The 17,072-nt window shown below is 38.5% G+C and overlaps 1 protein-coding gene across 5 annotated transcripts in view; it reads left to right on the top strand.

Annotated features, from left to right (window-relative positions):
* Positions 1-29: 29 nt before the first annotated feature.
* GRK4 (G protein-coupled receptor kinase 4) overlaps positions 30-17,072 on the top strand; it is a 39,437-nt gene continuing 22,394 nt past the window's right edge. For 2 of the 5 annotated variants that reach the window (XR_009274731.1, XM_058804427.1), the window contains exons 1-5: positions 30-231; positions 10,459-10,545; positions 11,209-11,321; positions 15,632-15,709; positions 16,750-16,850. Coding sequence is in view for 4 of the 5 variants with exons in the window: in XM_058804427.1 (XP_058660410.1) it covers positions 180-231; positions 10,459-10,545; positions 11,209-11,321; positions 15,632-15,709; positions 16,750-16,850 (431 nt within the window). In the remaining variant the exon portion in view is untranslated. Of the gene's footprint in view, positions 232-3,566; positions 3,802-6,840; positions 6,853-10,458; positions 10,546-11,208; positions 11,322-15,631; positions 15,710-16,749; positions 16,851-17,072 lie in introns of those variants that run through there. The other 3 variants (XM_058804429.1, XM_058804428.1, XM_058804430.1) reach the window with 3 other exon arrangements.

Here is a 17,072-nt window from a genome sequence, read left to right as displayed (position 1 = left end):
GCGCGGTGCCGGGGCGAGCAGTGGGTGATGGGGAATAGGCGAGCGCAGTGCTGAGGTCCTCTTGGGCCGGATGAGCCGAGGCTTGGCGCCGCGGCGGTGGCGGGGCTGGAGGAGGGGGCGAAGGAGGCTGTAGGGGCGGCCCCCGCTCCGGCTGCCCTGAGGGGAAGGAGCCCCCGACCATGGAAATCGAGAACATCGTGGCCAACACGGTGCTGCTGAAAGCCCGGGAGGGTGAGAGCCGCGGGGCGAGGCGAAGAAGGAGGAGAAGCGGGAGTTCGAGGCGGGGCGGGCTGAGGACGTCTGTTGGGGGAGGAGAAGGGTCTGAGGTGAGGGGTAAAGGGGCCCGCGAGGAGGGGGAGAGGAAGTGATGGAGGAGAAGAGGCTGGGAGGGAGGAGAGGCTGCCGGGCAGGGGTCGGGGCGGGGCGGGGACCCCTCGGGGTGGCGGTGGGAGCCCTCCCGGGGCGGGCGGAGAGTCCCGGGCAGTGCCCCGAGGCACCTGCCCTGCTCCTCCCGCGGGATCTGCTCGGAGTTACCGGCTTGTGGCTTTGCTTCTGAAAAAACACCCCTTCCTCCTTCTCCCTTGGTTCTAATAGTGTTTTTACCGGATGTTTTAAAAAGGTCGTTAATCTGTAAGTTCTCAGTTTGTTTATAAATATAAATGCTTATGGATATAAAGTGACATAAATCTTCTCTGGAAAAACCTTGCACTCCATCTTGCTGAAATTCCTGCCTGTGAAAAACGTAGCTGTTGAATGTGACCTGTACTCTGCAGTCGAATATTTTGTATTATCCTAATCCAAAAGTGTGCTGTTTGCCATTAGATTAACACTTACAGTTTGACACCCCAGAACACCTTGAGCTGCAGATTCCTCCCCCCAGCTAACAAACGTTTTGGGTAGATAATTAGTTTTAGTATAGCACGTGGCTGCTGTTTGAAAAAACATCCTGACCTGAGATTGTCCTACTGCTTTTTCGTGTATATAACTGTCCATTAAATGGCCACTTGAATGTCTCCCTGGATTACCAATGTACTTTGTGCAGAGTATATTTTTTCAGCTTTGAAATGTGCATGTTCTTTTTGGATTGGATCCTCCTTGTCTTAATTGTGTTGAGAAGTTCCATTAGTTAAGCTGGAGCTGTTTAAAGTGAGTAAGAGCAGCAGAATCTGCCTCTGGATGTTTTGCAAGTTCCTCCAACTCTAAATGGGTTTGGCACTTACGCCATATGTGTATCCAGTTAAATTTGCCTTAAGCAGCAAGAGAGGAAAATCAGCTTTTTGACTTTGAAGTGGGGTTTAAAAAACAGAACAGTGATCACAATTTTGGGCCATTTTCCAGCCTTAGCTGAAGAGACCACCTCAAACTAGAGGACATGTTTTGGCTGGTTTCAGTGACGGTAACATGTCTGTGGTGGTGCTGCCTGAATTTGGAATTTGCATTGAAGTCATCTGAGAAATGAAGGGAAAGTGGAATCTGGCTCAAAAACTTCACTGTGCCCAAACCCTCACCACAAAGAGCGGAGTGGTAATCTGCAGAGGCTTTCAAGTGGATGCTTAATGTCAGGCTGCCTCTTTAGTTAAGGTTTCACTATGTTTAAAATAAATTATAGTGGTAGAACTGACCAAACAAGATATTTTAATGAACTAAATGAAAGTCTGAGAGCAGCTGATGTGAAGATCAGTTTTACCTGCTGTGAAACTTTAAAAAGTAATGGTAATAATCTGTTACTCTCTTTGTGCCTTCAATTGGCCTGGGCTCTGTTGTGTAAGCATGCACACAAAAAGTGAGTTCTGGCTTTGAAACTCTAGAACTCCATTGATCAATTGGTAGAAGGTCTTTTACCTTTTCAGGTCTCAACCCCTGTGCATGGGGTACTTTTTATGTCACATTTTTCAAAACCCTCCTTGAAAAGAAAGTATTTTCTGTCTGTTGCCTGCTCTGGCTGCTCTGGGAATGTCTGGTTTACTCCATCTGTCTGGTTTACTCCATTTCATAAAATCCCTGCCCCAGCTCTGTTCTTATGTGCCTTCCATTGCCAGGCAATGGGATTTGTGAAGTTAGTGTGTGAGATAGGTGTTTTAATATATTCTTTGCTAAAATGGCCTCACAACTGGGACAGAAGAGGAGACTTTCAGATTACTTTCCTTCCCACATTTCTATTATCACACTCTATAGTGTATGGAGGGGTGGGATAGCATGGAAAAGTGCACAATTATTTCTTGTGGAAGAAAGTAAATTCCAAAGCTACTGTACAATAGCAGCTTCACTTATTTTCATGTGTAGGCTTTAGCCATGTCAGTAATCCTCCTCTGTGTAGGTGAGAGAAGGTGTTCACCTGGATAACAACAAATTAGTTGTACAAGCAAATAACATGTAAATGACTCTGCTCTTATTCTTTGTTTGTGGTGCATGTCAAAAGAAATCAGTGAGGCTTAATTGTGGCATGGGTCAGTCCAACCTGAGACTCTTTTCTGATGAAGATGAGAGTACTAAAAGGTTGTACCCTTGAATACATCTTTCAAAGTCTTTTAACCCCAGAGATATGTCATTTGCCTCTTGTAAATATAGAAACAATAAAAGATGTGTACCTGTCCACTTCTGGTTAGAGTATGACAGGTGGGATGGGAATGTAGAAATTCCCAATAAATAACACCAAATCTTACCTGAGCACATAAACTGGATTTGTACACATCATTTTCCTCTAATTTTAGGTACTCTAATACTTCTGGATGTGACTATCATTTGGGTTTTACATTTGTAGGTGTGCAGAATCAGCACACCTTGAACAGCAAGGTTCATGTCTATCATTTAAATCTGATTTGATACACAGAAAGAAAATTTGTTGTCTCTATGTTATTAGAGGGCAAGGAACTCAGGTAAAAAGATTCTGTTCTTGTTACTTTCTTCTCTTATACAATAAAAAAGAAAGTGCTCTTGCTTTGTGTTTCTAGATTATCTACCTGCTCACTCAGTCTTACTGTTGGCTTATTTCATTAGAGGTGTGAATCTTCTAATTCAGTTTGTGTGGGGATAACATCTGTTTATAGGAGTTTACTAATTCCATTTCACAGGTCATGCAAAACCCCTAGCTTCCCCCCAGCCTCAAAAGTTTAAATTTTGTCTCTAAGAGGATGTTCAGAGCTTTTAATAACACACCATTTAATAGAAGAAGCCTATCTCTTTTCATTAAAGATTTGTAATGTCTCTGTAGCAACTGCAACATCTCTTTATGATAATAAGGGAAGCCCTCAGGATTCCTTATCCTCTTTTCAAGCCACTTGGTAAATAATCAAATGCCAGTTCTTTGTACCTGTGGGTGTTAGTGATAACATAATGTATGATTCTTGAATGTGCCTACAACTAGAAAATGCTATGATGGCACAAAGTACTCTTTGGTACTCCATGGACGAAAGATTTAGGAGTTGGGAGCTGTACTGGGAGTTTTTCTTTCCTTGTTCTGTTTTTCAGTTGACCTGCTTCTGCCAAAAGCTGGCCTGTCCCTGGAGGGATTTGCCTTCAGAGGAAAGCTGCAGTGCAAGGTGTTTTGGGATTCCCTGTCCCGGTTGCCTGAGGGTTGTGGCCCTCTGTGTCAATCCTGCTCTTTCCTCTTGTGATACATTACTTTTTGAGAGAAACCTGTATGTGGGAAGGAAAAAGGGGAAAGCTTCCTGTTAAGGTGACCCCAGTGGTGGAACAAGCGCCTACTACTGAGGTGACTCAGTAGGAAAACAAGAGATTCTAAAGCAAACTCAAACTCGATCTCAGGAGTGCTGAAGTGCAGGGACTGAGGTACAAAACCACGTAAGTATTTAGTGATAGTGATGTATGAACTGAGATTGCAAGCTTTCACACCAGGCAGTCCATGTTCTCCTTACTCAGGTTTGTGTGAAAGAGTAGTGTACAACACTGTTTTCTAGTTGTGTATCAGAACAGAGAAATTAACACATTCATTTTTTTCCCAGCAGAAAAATATTTTAAATTAGTTTCACTTGAAGGACATTGAAGAATTTGTCCCATAAATGGAGAGAAATAATAAATATAAACACGGTTATTCTGAAAAACAACAGTTCCACCCCCAATTTTTATTTTATGTTCACTTTTCTCTTTATATTTATATCTTCTGTCTTTATTCCAGTCACTCTCAGTAAATCCTTTGAGTAAGCCCCGAATTCATTTCAGCATCCCACACATAGTCTGTGATGTTGGGAAGGAAAGAAAGTAATCCCTGTATGTTTTAAACTCCTTAGGAGCCTTTCTTTTTTCATTGCCTAAAGTAATAGTCTCAAAAAAATACACCCAGAGGGTAGATGCATCGTTCCTTTGAAGTCAGTGGCAGTGTACTCCAGGTGAGGATCTATGCCAAGAGTGAGTACATTTTAAAGATACCTGGTCCATTTGCATCCCCTTTAAAATTCATTTATATTACTGTGGCAGGAGCAGTTTGGGAATGAGAATTGGGTCTGCTGTTAGGCACAGAAAATCCTCTGATATTATCATTGATTTTGGCTAAATTAAGGTCATGCCTCAAATAAATTTCCCCCCAGCTCTTGGTTTGTATGGTTGTAGCCTGTGGTTGCAGAATGGCTGAGGCAGTTGCCAGCTGGATCCATGAACCAATCCAGGGTATGTGGGTTTTTGAGGTGGTTTTTTTCTTATGTTGCTGGGTTTTGGGTTTGGGGTTTTCTTCCCAAAGTCGGTTTTCAGATGAATCAGTAAGCTCCTGCAGATTTGATAATTGCTAGGTGCAGTCCAAGGATGGATTTAGAAGGAAGGAACTTTTCAGTAGCAGAATGTGATCACAGTTTGTCTTATATGAATCCTCTAAGATACTTGTTTCAGAATAATTATCTTAATGATGTATTCTTCACAGAAAATGAGCAGTCCACTCAAATAGTGAGCTTTATCTGTCTGGGCTTGAAAGCAATTGAAATCATTCTGGAAGCAAAATAAATCCTAATTTTGCCTGCAGTATAAGGCAATATTTCAGTACAGTGTTGATGATACAAGGAAGGTATCCTATTTTGTGTGTGTTTTTGTAACCAGGAAGATAATTCTATGGAGATTGCTCAGATCAGTTTGGCTATTGAACTGAACTGAATTCTTTAATTATTTCAGGGGTAGGACAAGTGGGAAAGCAAAGCACACTCATGCCCAGAAAGTCCACCAGCAGCAAATACAAATTTTAGCGTGAGAGTGCTGAGAGTTTTTGTAGTTGCCTTTAATTGTTGTCAGTTCTTCCCTCATTTGCCTCCTATGTTCTATTGCACTCTTATTGCATTGTGCTTTAAATTGCTGTAAACTCGTTGTGGCAGGAAACATGTCTTCCTGTGTTTGTACAGAATTATGCACAATGCCTGCCTTTTTGTCCTTTATTTAATGAACTGTAAGGAGAATGCATGTGGGCAAGTTGGAATCTAAAAAAATTACATTTACTAAATAAACACAACACGGGATGTCTAGTAATTGATACACGCTGCTGCTTTGCTTATTTCAAATGTGGCAATTTGAAATAAGCAATAGAGGTTTCACAATCAGCTTAAAGGAATTTTATTTCTGTAATATCTGTTGCACTCTTAGTGTACTATCATGCTAAAAAATTCCTTGTTTGTTGACTCTAAAATTGCAGTGTTCTGGGTGTTTTTTTCCCTGTGTAAACCCTGTTCATTGGCTGGTTAGAGACATCTCGAGATGTATACAGAGATGTTACAATGTCTCGCTGCAAGAACCGATTAATAAATGTTAAGATCAGTTACATTTACTCGGGCTGATCCAAGCTTTCCTTTCCACACCTAATCGGTGAAGTGCGGAGGGTGTGCTCTGGCATTCCGACGTGTGCGCATGATCGCTGGAGCTGCATAGAGAGCCCGTGTGAAGAACCAGTTGTTCGAGTGGTGTTAGCTGGGGAACAATAAATGATTGTGCACGTAAACAAACGGCACAAATGTTCACGGGAGAGCTGGGCCTTTGACTGCCTGCTGGGTTACTGCCTTGACAGTCAGATGGGCCAGAGCCCTCCAGTATTACCTTGCTGGAGCCCAGCTCCATGCACTTGAATCCAGGAATGTGAGGACTATCATCTTGTAAATGCCATAGTGATCTGTAATCTATAGATACCTTTTGTTTATTTATTGTACTACTTGCGTTTTTGCTTCTGTTTGCATGCAGAAGTACCTTGGCCTTTGTAATGCTGGTGAGTTAGGTGCTCAGGTTTCTGCCAAAACCTGAATTTTCAGCCAGGTGATTCTGATAAGTTTACTGAGAACTGGTCAGATTGCATTTATCATATGTGTGGGGGGAAACAAAACCATCAACAACAACAACAAACCCCCTTTCTCCATAGAAAAGTGTTGCCACTCTCCTTAACGTAGTTGTTAAGCTGTGACCAGGCTTGAGTTTATACAAGCTTGTATTTTGTCAAAATACAACTTGATACAAGTTGTATTTTGTAGAAAAGATACATCTGGCCTGCAGAATGGAGAAGGTTGTTGTGAACCCCCGCAGCAGTGCCTTATGAGCTGTCTCCAGAAGCATGACAGCCTTCCTCAAGTGATGGTATGTGTGAGCTGGTCTTCTAGTTTGAACTTGATGCTGTTCCAGTGTTATGGTTTGATCTGAGGAGCTGAGGTATTAATTCCACACTGGTTTGTGCCTTGAAGGTGGATCTTGCCCAATAAGGGCATAAAAGCAAAATTTGTTACTCAATGAGTAGTGTTTATAAATGCCTGTATAGCATAAGGTCATAGTTAAACAGGAATGGTTTGATTTTTTTTTTTTTTAGTGAAAGGTTTTAATCCTTATTGTGAGTGGTTTGAAGAAAAATGTGTCTGGAACTAGGAGAAGATTTGAATTCATGTGAGTTTTAAATCTATTAGGAAACTTGCCTGGAACTGCCTTTGCTGTGGGAAAGACATATTTTAAGGCAGTGTCTGTACCCAGCTTATTTTCATGTGTCTCCGTGTAGATGATGTAGAGCTCCTGCATCAATTGTTTTGCATTTTTCCTTGAACCAATTGATTTGATTTATACACTAAAGGCCTGCTGTAGGTTGTCATCTTGTTGCAGTCTCAGGCTTTCTGAGTTTATCTGGGTGTGGTCTAGTATGACTTTCTCAGCTGGTATCTGACAATCTGGTTTGTGGAATCAGTTTTGCAAGAATGAAGTTGTAGCAATCGTGCACCCCAGCGCTACAGAGCTGTGTGCTGCTCAGCCTCAGATTCAGGCAGGAGAGCTGGGGCACAAAAAACTCACTGCCACAATCTCAGTGCCAGTAAAGAAGGATTCTACATGGCAGAATCCAAAGTCATTTTCTCAAGGAAAACTGATTTAATGATGTGCAGTGAACATTGTGCTCGCTGAAATGGGAGTCAGTCTGCAGTCAGGTCTGCAAGGAAGATCTCTGTGGCTCTCAAAGTGCATCTGAGGACTTAAAACATATTCTTATTTCTTGACATAGGTTGTGGCCACAGCAGTTTCATTTTTTACAACTAGGTGTGGTTTTACTGATGAATAAACCAACTGCATCACCTTACATACATTTTTCAAATATTTCTCTGAAGGTTAAAAAAAGCTGAAATAAAACATTTTGCCCATACCATATTCTAGTGCAGTGATCTAACTGAATTTTGTATGTATCTTTTTAAAAAGCAAAAATGGGAAAGAGTTAAATGTTGAAATTGTAACTCTAAGAAGTAATTTGGGGAGAAGCAAAAGGTTCTTGTGTACCTGAAAATGTAATTGAAGTTTCTCGTCACTCTAATGGTTTATTGCTGCACCCACCCTTCTCTTTCTACAAGATGAGTTCACTTCAAGCTGGACATTGCTTTTAGCCATGATTCCTTCTGAAAGAGGCAAAAATCAGTAATTCATCTGAGCCACAGAGGTCAACCAGAAAGCACCTTAACCTAATGGCTTTCTGGCTCTTCTGTTGGAAAGTGAGCTCCTGGTCTTTCTGGAAGAATTTTATCTGAAGTGTTTTAGAATGAGATTCAGAATAGAAGCTCTGAAATCAATATTAAGCCACTTTCAAACCACAAGTGTTATAATTTGATTTGATACTTCTTTTAAACTGCCTCAGAAATGGAAAAGGATTTTGCTATTAGAGAATAACGTGACAAACAAATTGGCCTCCTGCCATAACTGTTACCAGAAATGGCTCTTTACATTACTGGGACCTACAGACTTGTACAGTTGCATTTGCTGTAAATACAAGAACATTCAGTTCAGAGAGAAGTGAGAGCACATTGATTTAGTTGATACTGCTAAGCACTTGATTCTTGTGTATCATTAATAAATTATATGTAGCCTTTATAGACTTCTGTAGGATGGTGAATTCAGTTGCATTCTAGCATGTGTTCTCTTTTTGTAAAATGAAGTTCATAATGGTCACATCGTAAGTAAGTGACCAAATATTTGGGCAAAATGCAGCCCTTTTTGTGTTGGACTGGAAGTAAAATGCACTAGTCATCCTCTCCTTTTTGATGAGTTGGGTTTTTAATTTGACAGTGCTTCAGAAAGTAGTATTCTTGATATAGATCCCATTTTACATTTTACAAACAGCAGTGTGATATGAATTTGGGTTAGGTTTATCATCCTTGATCAGTACTGATGGTGTGGTGTCATGCACAATTGAGTGTTTCTGGGCTGTTTCTAACAGAAGCAGTTTAACCTCTGTGCACCTTGCAGGTTAGTGTGACCTGGCTGAACCTGACACTTCTAGCCATTGTTTTCATGATCACATAATCTATACCCAGGCCTTGTTATTCAATGAATGTGTATAGGCTACCTGTTAATATTCCTTGATTTTCTTTGTGTTCACTTCTGTTAGAAGGGTGTTATGTTTTGTTTTGATTTGATTTTCTTCAAGCATATATTCAACTTCTTTTTAAGTTCAAAAATATATTGTTAGAATAGTCGCAGTTTGTTTTAATGATGCTGGTAAGTCTCATTATTAGTTCTGGTACTGCTTGAAATATAGGATGAGAAGTAAATTCCATATTTTGTGTTTTAAGACTTTATGGAAGGCAAATGACCTGCAAAGTGATTATTAGAAAATGAAGTGCAGAAGTTTGCATTTTTTTAGAAAGTAGGTGTCAGTTCAAAGAATGTCCATAAGCCATCATTTATAGATGATTTATTCTTTATTTTTTTACCTTTCTAGGGACACTAGAGTTGAGAATGTTTTGTTGCAGCAGCAGAGTAAGATGTCAATATTTCTGTTAGCAAGGATAAATTTGGTATGAACCAAAAAAATTTGGTGTGAATTTGGTATGAACCAAGGTCCACCAAGCTGGAACTGGTCTAACTGCATAGGTGGAATGGTTCAAGAAGCTGTATGTTTGAGTAAAGAGGGGCTTTAAAAAAATACATGTTTTGTTGTTCTGAAGATTTTAGTTCCTTTCACCCTAACAATTTACTTCTGAAAGAGTTTGGTACCCTTTGCTGCTTAGTTTCTATTCAGGTTACATTGGGTAACTCCCTTCCTTTTTCTCCTATTGTGGTTAGCAGTGTGTATTGCTTTGGTACAGTGAGAAAGCCTCTGTGCAGATTTGCTGCTGCTCTGTCATGTGGAAATGCATCTGATCATATAGCTTAGTAAAATCTTCTAAAGTCTTTTGCAGCACTAAATTACTCTTCCACAGAAATGTTTTGGATCTGAAAGTGTGTATGTGTTCCTGTCTTTCGCTGCTTTTTTGATAAGTATGCATATCTTCTGTAAAGGAAATTGGCCAGGGTAATGTGCTGAAACACAGATGCGTTTCAAATGTAACACAGATCTGTTTTTTTAGAAACTGAGAAAAACATTGTGGTAGTTTTAAAAAATCAATACTAATTCAACACCAGTGCTGTGAAATCTGAAGCACTGAAAATATCTAAATGTTACAACAGCTAAGTTCTTCCTGGTATCCTTGTATGGTCTAGAGTAAATAGTGTGTATTTGAGCTATGCCCTCACATTTATTACTGGGATCTACTCTTACTACTATCACTGACCTTAAACAGACAGTATTTATGTACAACTTTATTATTGAAAAATGTGTTTAAGAACTTTGTTCTTGGTATTTTGTTACTCAACTTTATTTTCTTCTATTCTTTACCATAGTTGAGAGATAATTCTCAAATTTTTTTTTTGTTTCATCTTCGATGTTTCAGTTTTGTTTGTGATTTTCAAAGTACCTATTTGAATTTGTCTTTTCTCTGCAGAGATGTTCTACATACACAGACAAAATGTGAAGGATTTGTCTTGGAAAAGACTTTACATGAAACATGAAAAAAAGCATTAAAGTTCTTCTGTATCACATTTGTTATTGGTTTGGATATCCTTCCAGATGGATTTCTTTCTAGGCATGAAAAGTAGTCTGACACATCTGTGTAGAACTGACCTAATTTTATGCTGTTAATGGTATGTTCAATTTTACTCTGATTCTGTACTGTGTTTTATATTATTCATATTTTCCTCTAGGCAAACGGAGTGGGCGTAGTAAAAAATGGAAAGAGATGCTGAAGTTGCCCCCTGTCAGTCACTGTGAGGGTATTCGGTGCTCCATCGGTGAGTGTCCTGTAAAATACACCCTCTTCTGTGAGACAGAAGGACAAGAGTTTGGTGCTGGTAATGGAAAGGATTCTGTCTTGCTTCTAAATGCTAAATAGCAAAAAAAAAAAAAAAAAGTATTAAACTTGTAATATGATGGAGAACTGAGGAAAAAATAAAATTTATGAGATGTTAAAAAGTATATCACAGCTCCTTGTTTGTTAAAGGAAAATGTTCCTAAAGAATAGATTTTCAAAACCTTGAATTAGAAAAAGGGATCACATTATGAATTGATGGTAATATATTTTACCCTTTTCCTTAATGCCTTGTAATAGTTTTTTAAACCTTTGTGTTATAATCTTGTATTCCCTCTTTCCAAACAATCTTGTTTGCTTTGGTGTTGCTGTTTCACAGTATGGTTGCTTTTTGCACCCTAATCTAAATGCACCTCAAGCATATAATTCAGTGTGCTTTTAGTAAATGCGGTAGTCAGTAGAATACAGATGTGACTGAAGAGTGTTTCACTATTCCTTGGAATAATTGCATATTTATGGTACCTTTGATAAACCTGTTAATGTAAAATCTTCATGTTTGAGTGATGTTTTTCTGACCTCAAGTGGGAGTAATGACTATCCTACTACAAAAATAAAAATAAATAAAGGTATTTATATTTTTTCCCAGAAAGAGACTATAACCAGCTTTGTGACAAACAGCCAATAGGAAGACTTCTCTTCAGACAGTTCTGTGATTCTAGACCAGATTTGAAAAGATGCATTGAATTTCTGGATGCAGTGGTAAGTAGTGAGAAATGTATGATGGCTATCAGTAGGCAGAGTCTTATATATTCTTGTATGTAAATATTGGATTTTTGTGCTGGTTTTGCTGAGATAGAGTTAATTTTCTTTATTGTATCTCATTTAGTGCTCTATTTTGGATTTCAGACCAAGATAATGTTGGGAACAAGGATGTTTTAGTTCTTGCTGAACAGGGATTCCGCAGTGTCAAAGCCTTTGTGTTCCTCATGCTGCCCTATAAGAGAGGAGGCTGATGTGCAAGGAGCAAGGAGTTGAGGGTGGACACTGCCAGGATAGCTGAGCCCAAAGAATATCCCATACCATATGGTGCTGTGCTCAGCAATAAAAGCTGGGGGAAGAAGGAGAAGGGGGGAAGGTACAATTTGCCAGCTAGCTGTTACATGTGGGAATGAAGCCCTGCCTTCCTGGGAATGGCCAATGGGAAGAAATGAATGAATTTCTTACTTTGCTTTGCTTGTACCTGCAGCTTTGCTTTATCAAACTGTCTTTATTTCAAGCTGTGAGATTTCTTACTTCTGCCCTTCTGCTTATGAGTGGGGGGAAGTGAGTGGGCACCTGTGGGGGGTTTAGCTGCCTGCCTGTTTAAGACACAACCATTTTGTTAATTTTCTCTATACACCTCTGTTTCCTTATGCTGTATACTTGAAAACATAGTGTGAAAACATAGTCTTTGCTGGCTGTAAAGCTATAACTTCTGATGGATGTCAAAAAACCGTCTCTGTTACTAAAGGAAAATGTTTAGTGTTGACTGTGAAGTCTCTGCCATCTTGATGTGGCCCAAGCTACAGAAAAGGGCATGATGGGAAAGAGAGAAGCAATTTTAGGAAGATGTGCTAGGCTTCTAAAGCCTGAAAGGGTGTCTGCATTATGAATATTACTTGCTATACTCAGCCTTCAAAATGTTATTAACATAGACTTAAAAATGTTGCAACTTGCATGGAAGCCCTAGGCTACATAGCATGTGCTAATTAAAAAGCATATAATGGAGATGGAAATTTAGAGAACCATCTAAGGAAGGAGAAAAAACAATCCTTTTGAGACTAAGGGAAAAGATCTTGATATATTTACATCTTGATATCTAATGCTGAAGAACAAGGGAGGAAGGAAGTGTGCCCACAGCTATATTTTGCAAAAAATCCTCAGCCCAAAACCCTCCTGGGGAGGGGGAAAGTAGTGAGGAGATTAGGCAGGCACAAAACAGCCCTTAAGAGAAGAATAGCTCAGAGCTTTTGATTCTTTGTCCCTCACAGTTAATCCAAGAGCAATAAGATACAGTCTCAAACTGAGTTTGCTGACAAAAGAACAGGTTTTCTCAGTCCAGCCATTTTTGTTCTTATATGCAGAGAACAAATGACCAAAGAAGACAGAAGTAGGGTAATGCTGCTGCTTGCATGCAGCCCAAACTACAATACTGGAATGTAAGATGACTCTGGAAGAGGCAGGGTGTAAGGCATGTACATGGGATTATTGCTGTGCCTCCTATTTCACTGTGTCTTCCTTCCCCTTTGGTAGTAAAAACTGAGGCACTAGATCAGCTAAAAAAGAATTTAAGTGTCAAATAGGTGGAATTGTTTATATTTGTCAAAGAACCTGTGTGCAATTGGGCTTATTCCCCAGGTGTGTTTCACTTTTGTGACTCCCAGGAGCTGTTTGAGCACCAGATTGCAGAGACTAGATTGACAGTTGGAGACTGAATGGATTGAATGGAAATCCAGAATAGTGCAGCTTTCATTCCTGAAGTGAATATAAATACAAACCAGAGCCCTTAATGAGTGCCATGCACTGACAACTGTGGATTTACCCCTAATGGTTACAACTTCTGCACACATTTTAATCTTTATATCTTAGATAAGGAGTAGCAAAATCTTTGGCAGCATAAAAGAGAATGAATCTTAGGCATGACTGTAAGGCAGGTGTGTCCTTGCTCTAGAGATGTAATTTTCAGGTAAAACTGTCTCTAAGAAGTAACTAACTGAAAAATTTGCACTGTTTTGAAATATGCAACCTATAATGTTTTGTGGATTGCAACACTTCTGTGAATGAACAAAGACTGGCATAGCTCAGATAATCTGATATAAGGGATGGTTTCACTATTTACTTTTTTGTATTTGTTGTTTAACTTCCATTTGAAAAATCAGGGGGAAGAATTATTCTTGGGAATCATTGAAACAAGACAGCCTTTAGTGACTCTTGTGATCTGAAACTAGCATCCTATCTTGATCAAGGATGTGAGATAAAATATCTGCTATCTCTTATAGATGGTTCCTGAGTTAGCCTGATTCCCTTTTGTGGACTTCAGCAAGATTTGATCTTTTAGGGGTTGAGGGGTTTCTTTCGTTGGTATTCTTTGTAAGGCAATACAGGAAACAAAAGCTGAGGCTGTGTGCTTTTTACCTTGGCTTTTGCCAAGCTTAGCTTTTTGAGATATTAAAAAAATTCTAGGCTTACTTTTTTGGGGAAAAAGAAATTCCCAAAATGAAATATCATAGCCTTAAAAACCTTGCATCGTAGTTAATGGAGTTTTCTGACTCTTTTACATGAAGCAATGTGATTTCAGCAGTGTGATAATTTCTGGAGTCCAAAATCAAGGTGGTACCAATGCTGTGTTGTCTGCCTGTACTGAATACTGAGTCTGGTAAGGTCCAGTTCTTGGGAAGGCATGACCTAAAAGTCTGGAGTCAGCTTGGCTTTACAGAAAGAAGAGTTGTGAAATAATTGAATGTAAGTGACAGAACTTAAAGTGAGGAATGAGTTATCCAATCTAGTGACTCATTTCACCAGCTAGGGACAGGCTTACTCACATATGAAAAGGAATCAGTGACAGTTCAAACTTCCCTGTAAGTACCAGAAATATTTGGAAAGGCCACCTCTCAAACTTCCTTTTAAATTACACTATCCACTTAAAACAGTATGCCTAATTAATTGTATTAAATTAGTGTTAAAGATGCTAAGCACACTGCTGAACTTTAGGTTGATAAACTTTTCTGACTTGCTCAGGTTGATTAGCAGTTGCAGAAGTATTCCTCACCATTTCCTTTCCACTTGTTGTGGAATTGAACAGCAGAAATTATGACTTGCATTTGGATTGATGGATTTGAGTAGTGTGCTGAAGTGGGTGATACCATAATGTTGCAGTAAAAAAAGATGTTGATGACTTGAGTCAGTGTTGATTGATTGTCATTAATGGCAGAACTGGAAATCAGGAATTCCATTATTTCCAGTATTGTGTGTATTTGGTTCTTGGACTGTCATTTTTTAGTGTTCTAGTTTTCTTTATAAAGGTAAATAACTTCTGATTACATCAATTACTTGTAATTTCCAATGAGGTTTCTAATGATTGTTGTCTCAATAAGCCCCACTGTTGTTTTGTTTGATACAGTTCTCCATCCTGGAAGTCTGCCATGTATTCTTTGTTCCTAGGTGCATGCATTTAAATCCTGAAATATGAAATAAGCTTTGATTGAGTTGGCCCAGCTAACAAACCTAATACATATTGCTATTTGAGATTGCTTTTTTCTAATTTATCTTTCCCCAGATTTGGGGTTCTCTTGAAATCTTGTAACTTCTGATGTCTGCTTCTAGATTATTCCATAAAATTATTAATAGTAAGTACTCCTTGGAGTTTTTCAGTAGTAGTGTCTGTGTGGTGATTTGTTCGTTGTGGATTTTTTCCATAAGTAGCCACTTCTGGAGCTCTGTTCAGCTGCCAATTGTTTATCTGCAAAAAGCACTGTGTTACACAATTCTCTTTTTCTTCATCTCAGTACCAGATGTTACTAAGTTAAAAAACTTTCAAGATTTGTATCTAATCAATTTAATTTTTCAAAAAATTATGTAGGGTTTGGTTTAGATCTCATTTATAAGCTTGTAGAAAATAGTTTTATCCTGGTTTTACCCAAAACTGAAGCAAAGAATAACACATGAAGGGAAAAAAGTACAGTGAAGAAAAAGCTGATTATTGTACTCCTGATTATTTTCCATCTGGGTCATTCTGTCCTACAACACTGCATAAATACTATTTAATTGTAGTTGATCTAGTTTAACCTCTAGGATGCAGTTTCTGTAATTGCATTTAGACTAATTGTTAGATTTTGTATGTTTTCCAAAGATTAAATTCCATATGCTTTGTTTTTTCCTTAGGACTGTTCTTCATACATGTTTCACCTTATAGCCTTCTGTTTCTTTTATATTAGGAGTATTGTGTTATTCATGATAAAATTTACCTATCATCGTGTAAAAGATGCCAAGTGACTGTGAACATAATAAAATTTTCAATTCCATTTCCCTAGGCAGAATACGAGGTATCTTCAGATGAAAAGCGCATAGACTGTGGCCTCAAAGTTTTAGAGACATACTTCACTAATGGGGTAAATATATTGCAAAAATTTCCTCAAGTGCTTTGGAAATGTCAGATAAATAGAGAGATATAAGTGGTTGCATTGTTTTTAGTAAATTGACTTTCAAACTTCATTGATCCCATTTTTGTCTTTCTGAGAGGTGTGCTGCCTTCTAAAATTCTGCTCAATCAGCTTGAGTAGAAACCTTGACTGATCTCTGCTTTTAAATAACTACTACAATTACAATTTATGCTCCATTTAACACCTACAGAAAATATAAAAACAAATTAACTCGGTGTATTGTCATCTGAAGTCTTTTAGACTCCTGTGTGGCCTTGGTTGTTTGCTGTAAATTTTCAGAATTGCTGCAGGTTTTCACAAAGTGAAATGCTGTTTTCTTCTGAAGCATTCTGTTACTTTGTTTTCCATGGTAATCATTAGTAGCTGATTTTTTACATTTATCAAATGTCTTTTCTTTGGTATCCAGTGGAAGCTTTTCTGTGGATATATAATTCCATATTTGCTTTTTATGAAGAGATGTTCCTTCTGCTTCTCTTGCTTTGGTCATCTTATACAAAAGGCCTTGAAGATGCCTCATAAGCAGATGGAATCTTAATTTGTACACCTTTTTGAGAATTTCTTTGGGACTACCGTAATTCACGTACATTTTTAAAAAAACTCCAGATTTCTTTGATCTGGTTTGAAATAGTTTCCCAGCCTGCATTTGTGTTTCTTTCTCCTTCTTTCCATCCTGCCAAGCCAAAGAGATGACTTGCTTTTTTGGTGGTAGACTTATGGAAAGAAAAAGAAATTTGACTTATTGCCAAGTTTATTCCCCCAGATACTGAAATAGTAAATAACTGAAATAACTTTCAATGCATTGTTCTGTAACAGGTAAGAAATAAAAATTTTGCTCAAATACAACTTTCTTGATTTTCTCTTTAGTGAAACTGTTCCATTCCTTTAACTGTATTAAAAAATTTAATTTATCTTTGAATACAAAACTTTTAGTTTTTGTATTGATTTACGTGCTTTCATTGTTGCTTTCCTTTCTTTTTTATTATGTTAAGTCTGCAGCACACTTGCCAGAAATACCTCAGGAAACAGTAAATGAATGTAAAGCAAGACTGGAAAAGAACCCTTCTAAGGATCTTTTCATGGACTGTACTAGGTAAGTTAAAAATGCCTAGTGCTAAGTTTGGGAATTACAAGAGAAATTTATGTGTTTCTAAGGAAAGTGAAATATGAAGTTGTTATACCCAGAAGTACTGAGTCCCGAAAATGAGTAAGTAAAGTAAGAAACTTGGAACAGATTTATTAGAGGATTGGGTTTCCTTCAGATGTGATTTAGATGTTTGACTTTTGCAGAGCTTTTTTTTTAATGCTGCTTTTG

Source organism: Ammospiza caudacuta, chromosome 4 (genome assembly GCF_027887145.1).
Source record: "Ammospiza caudacuta isolate bAmmCau1 chromosome 4, bAmmCau1.pri, whole genome shotgun sequence".
Taxonomy (NCBI): Eukaryota; Metazoa; Chordata; class Aves; order Passeriformes; family Passerellidae; genus Ammospiza; species Ammospiza caudacuta.
The sequence above is the reverse complement of the archived record's forward strand: the minus strand, read 5'-3'. Positions and strand labels throughout refer to the sequence as shown.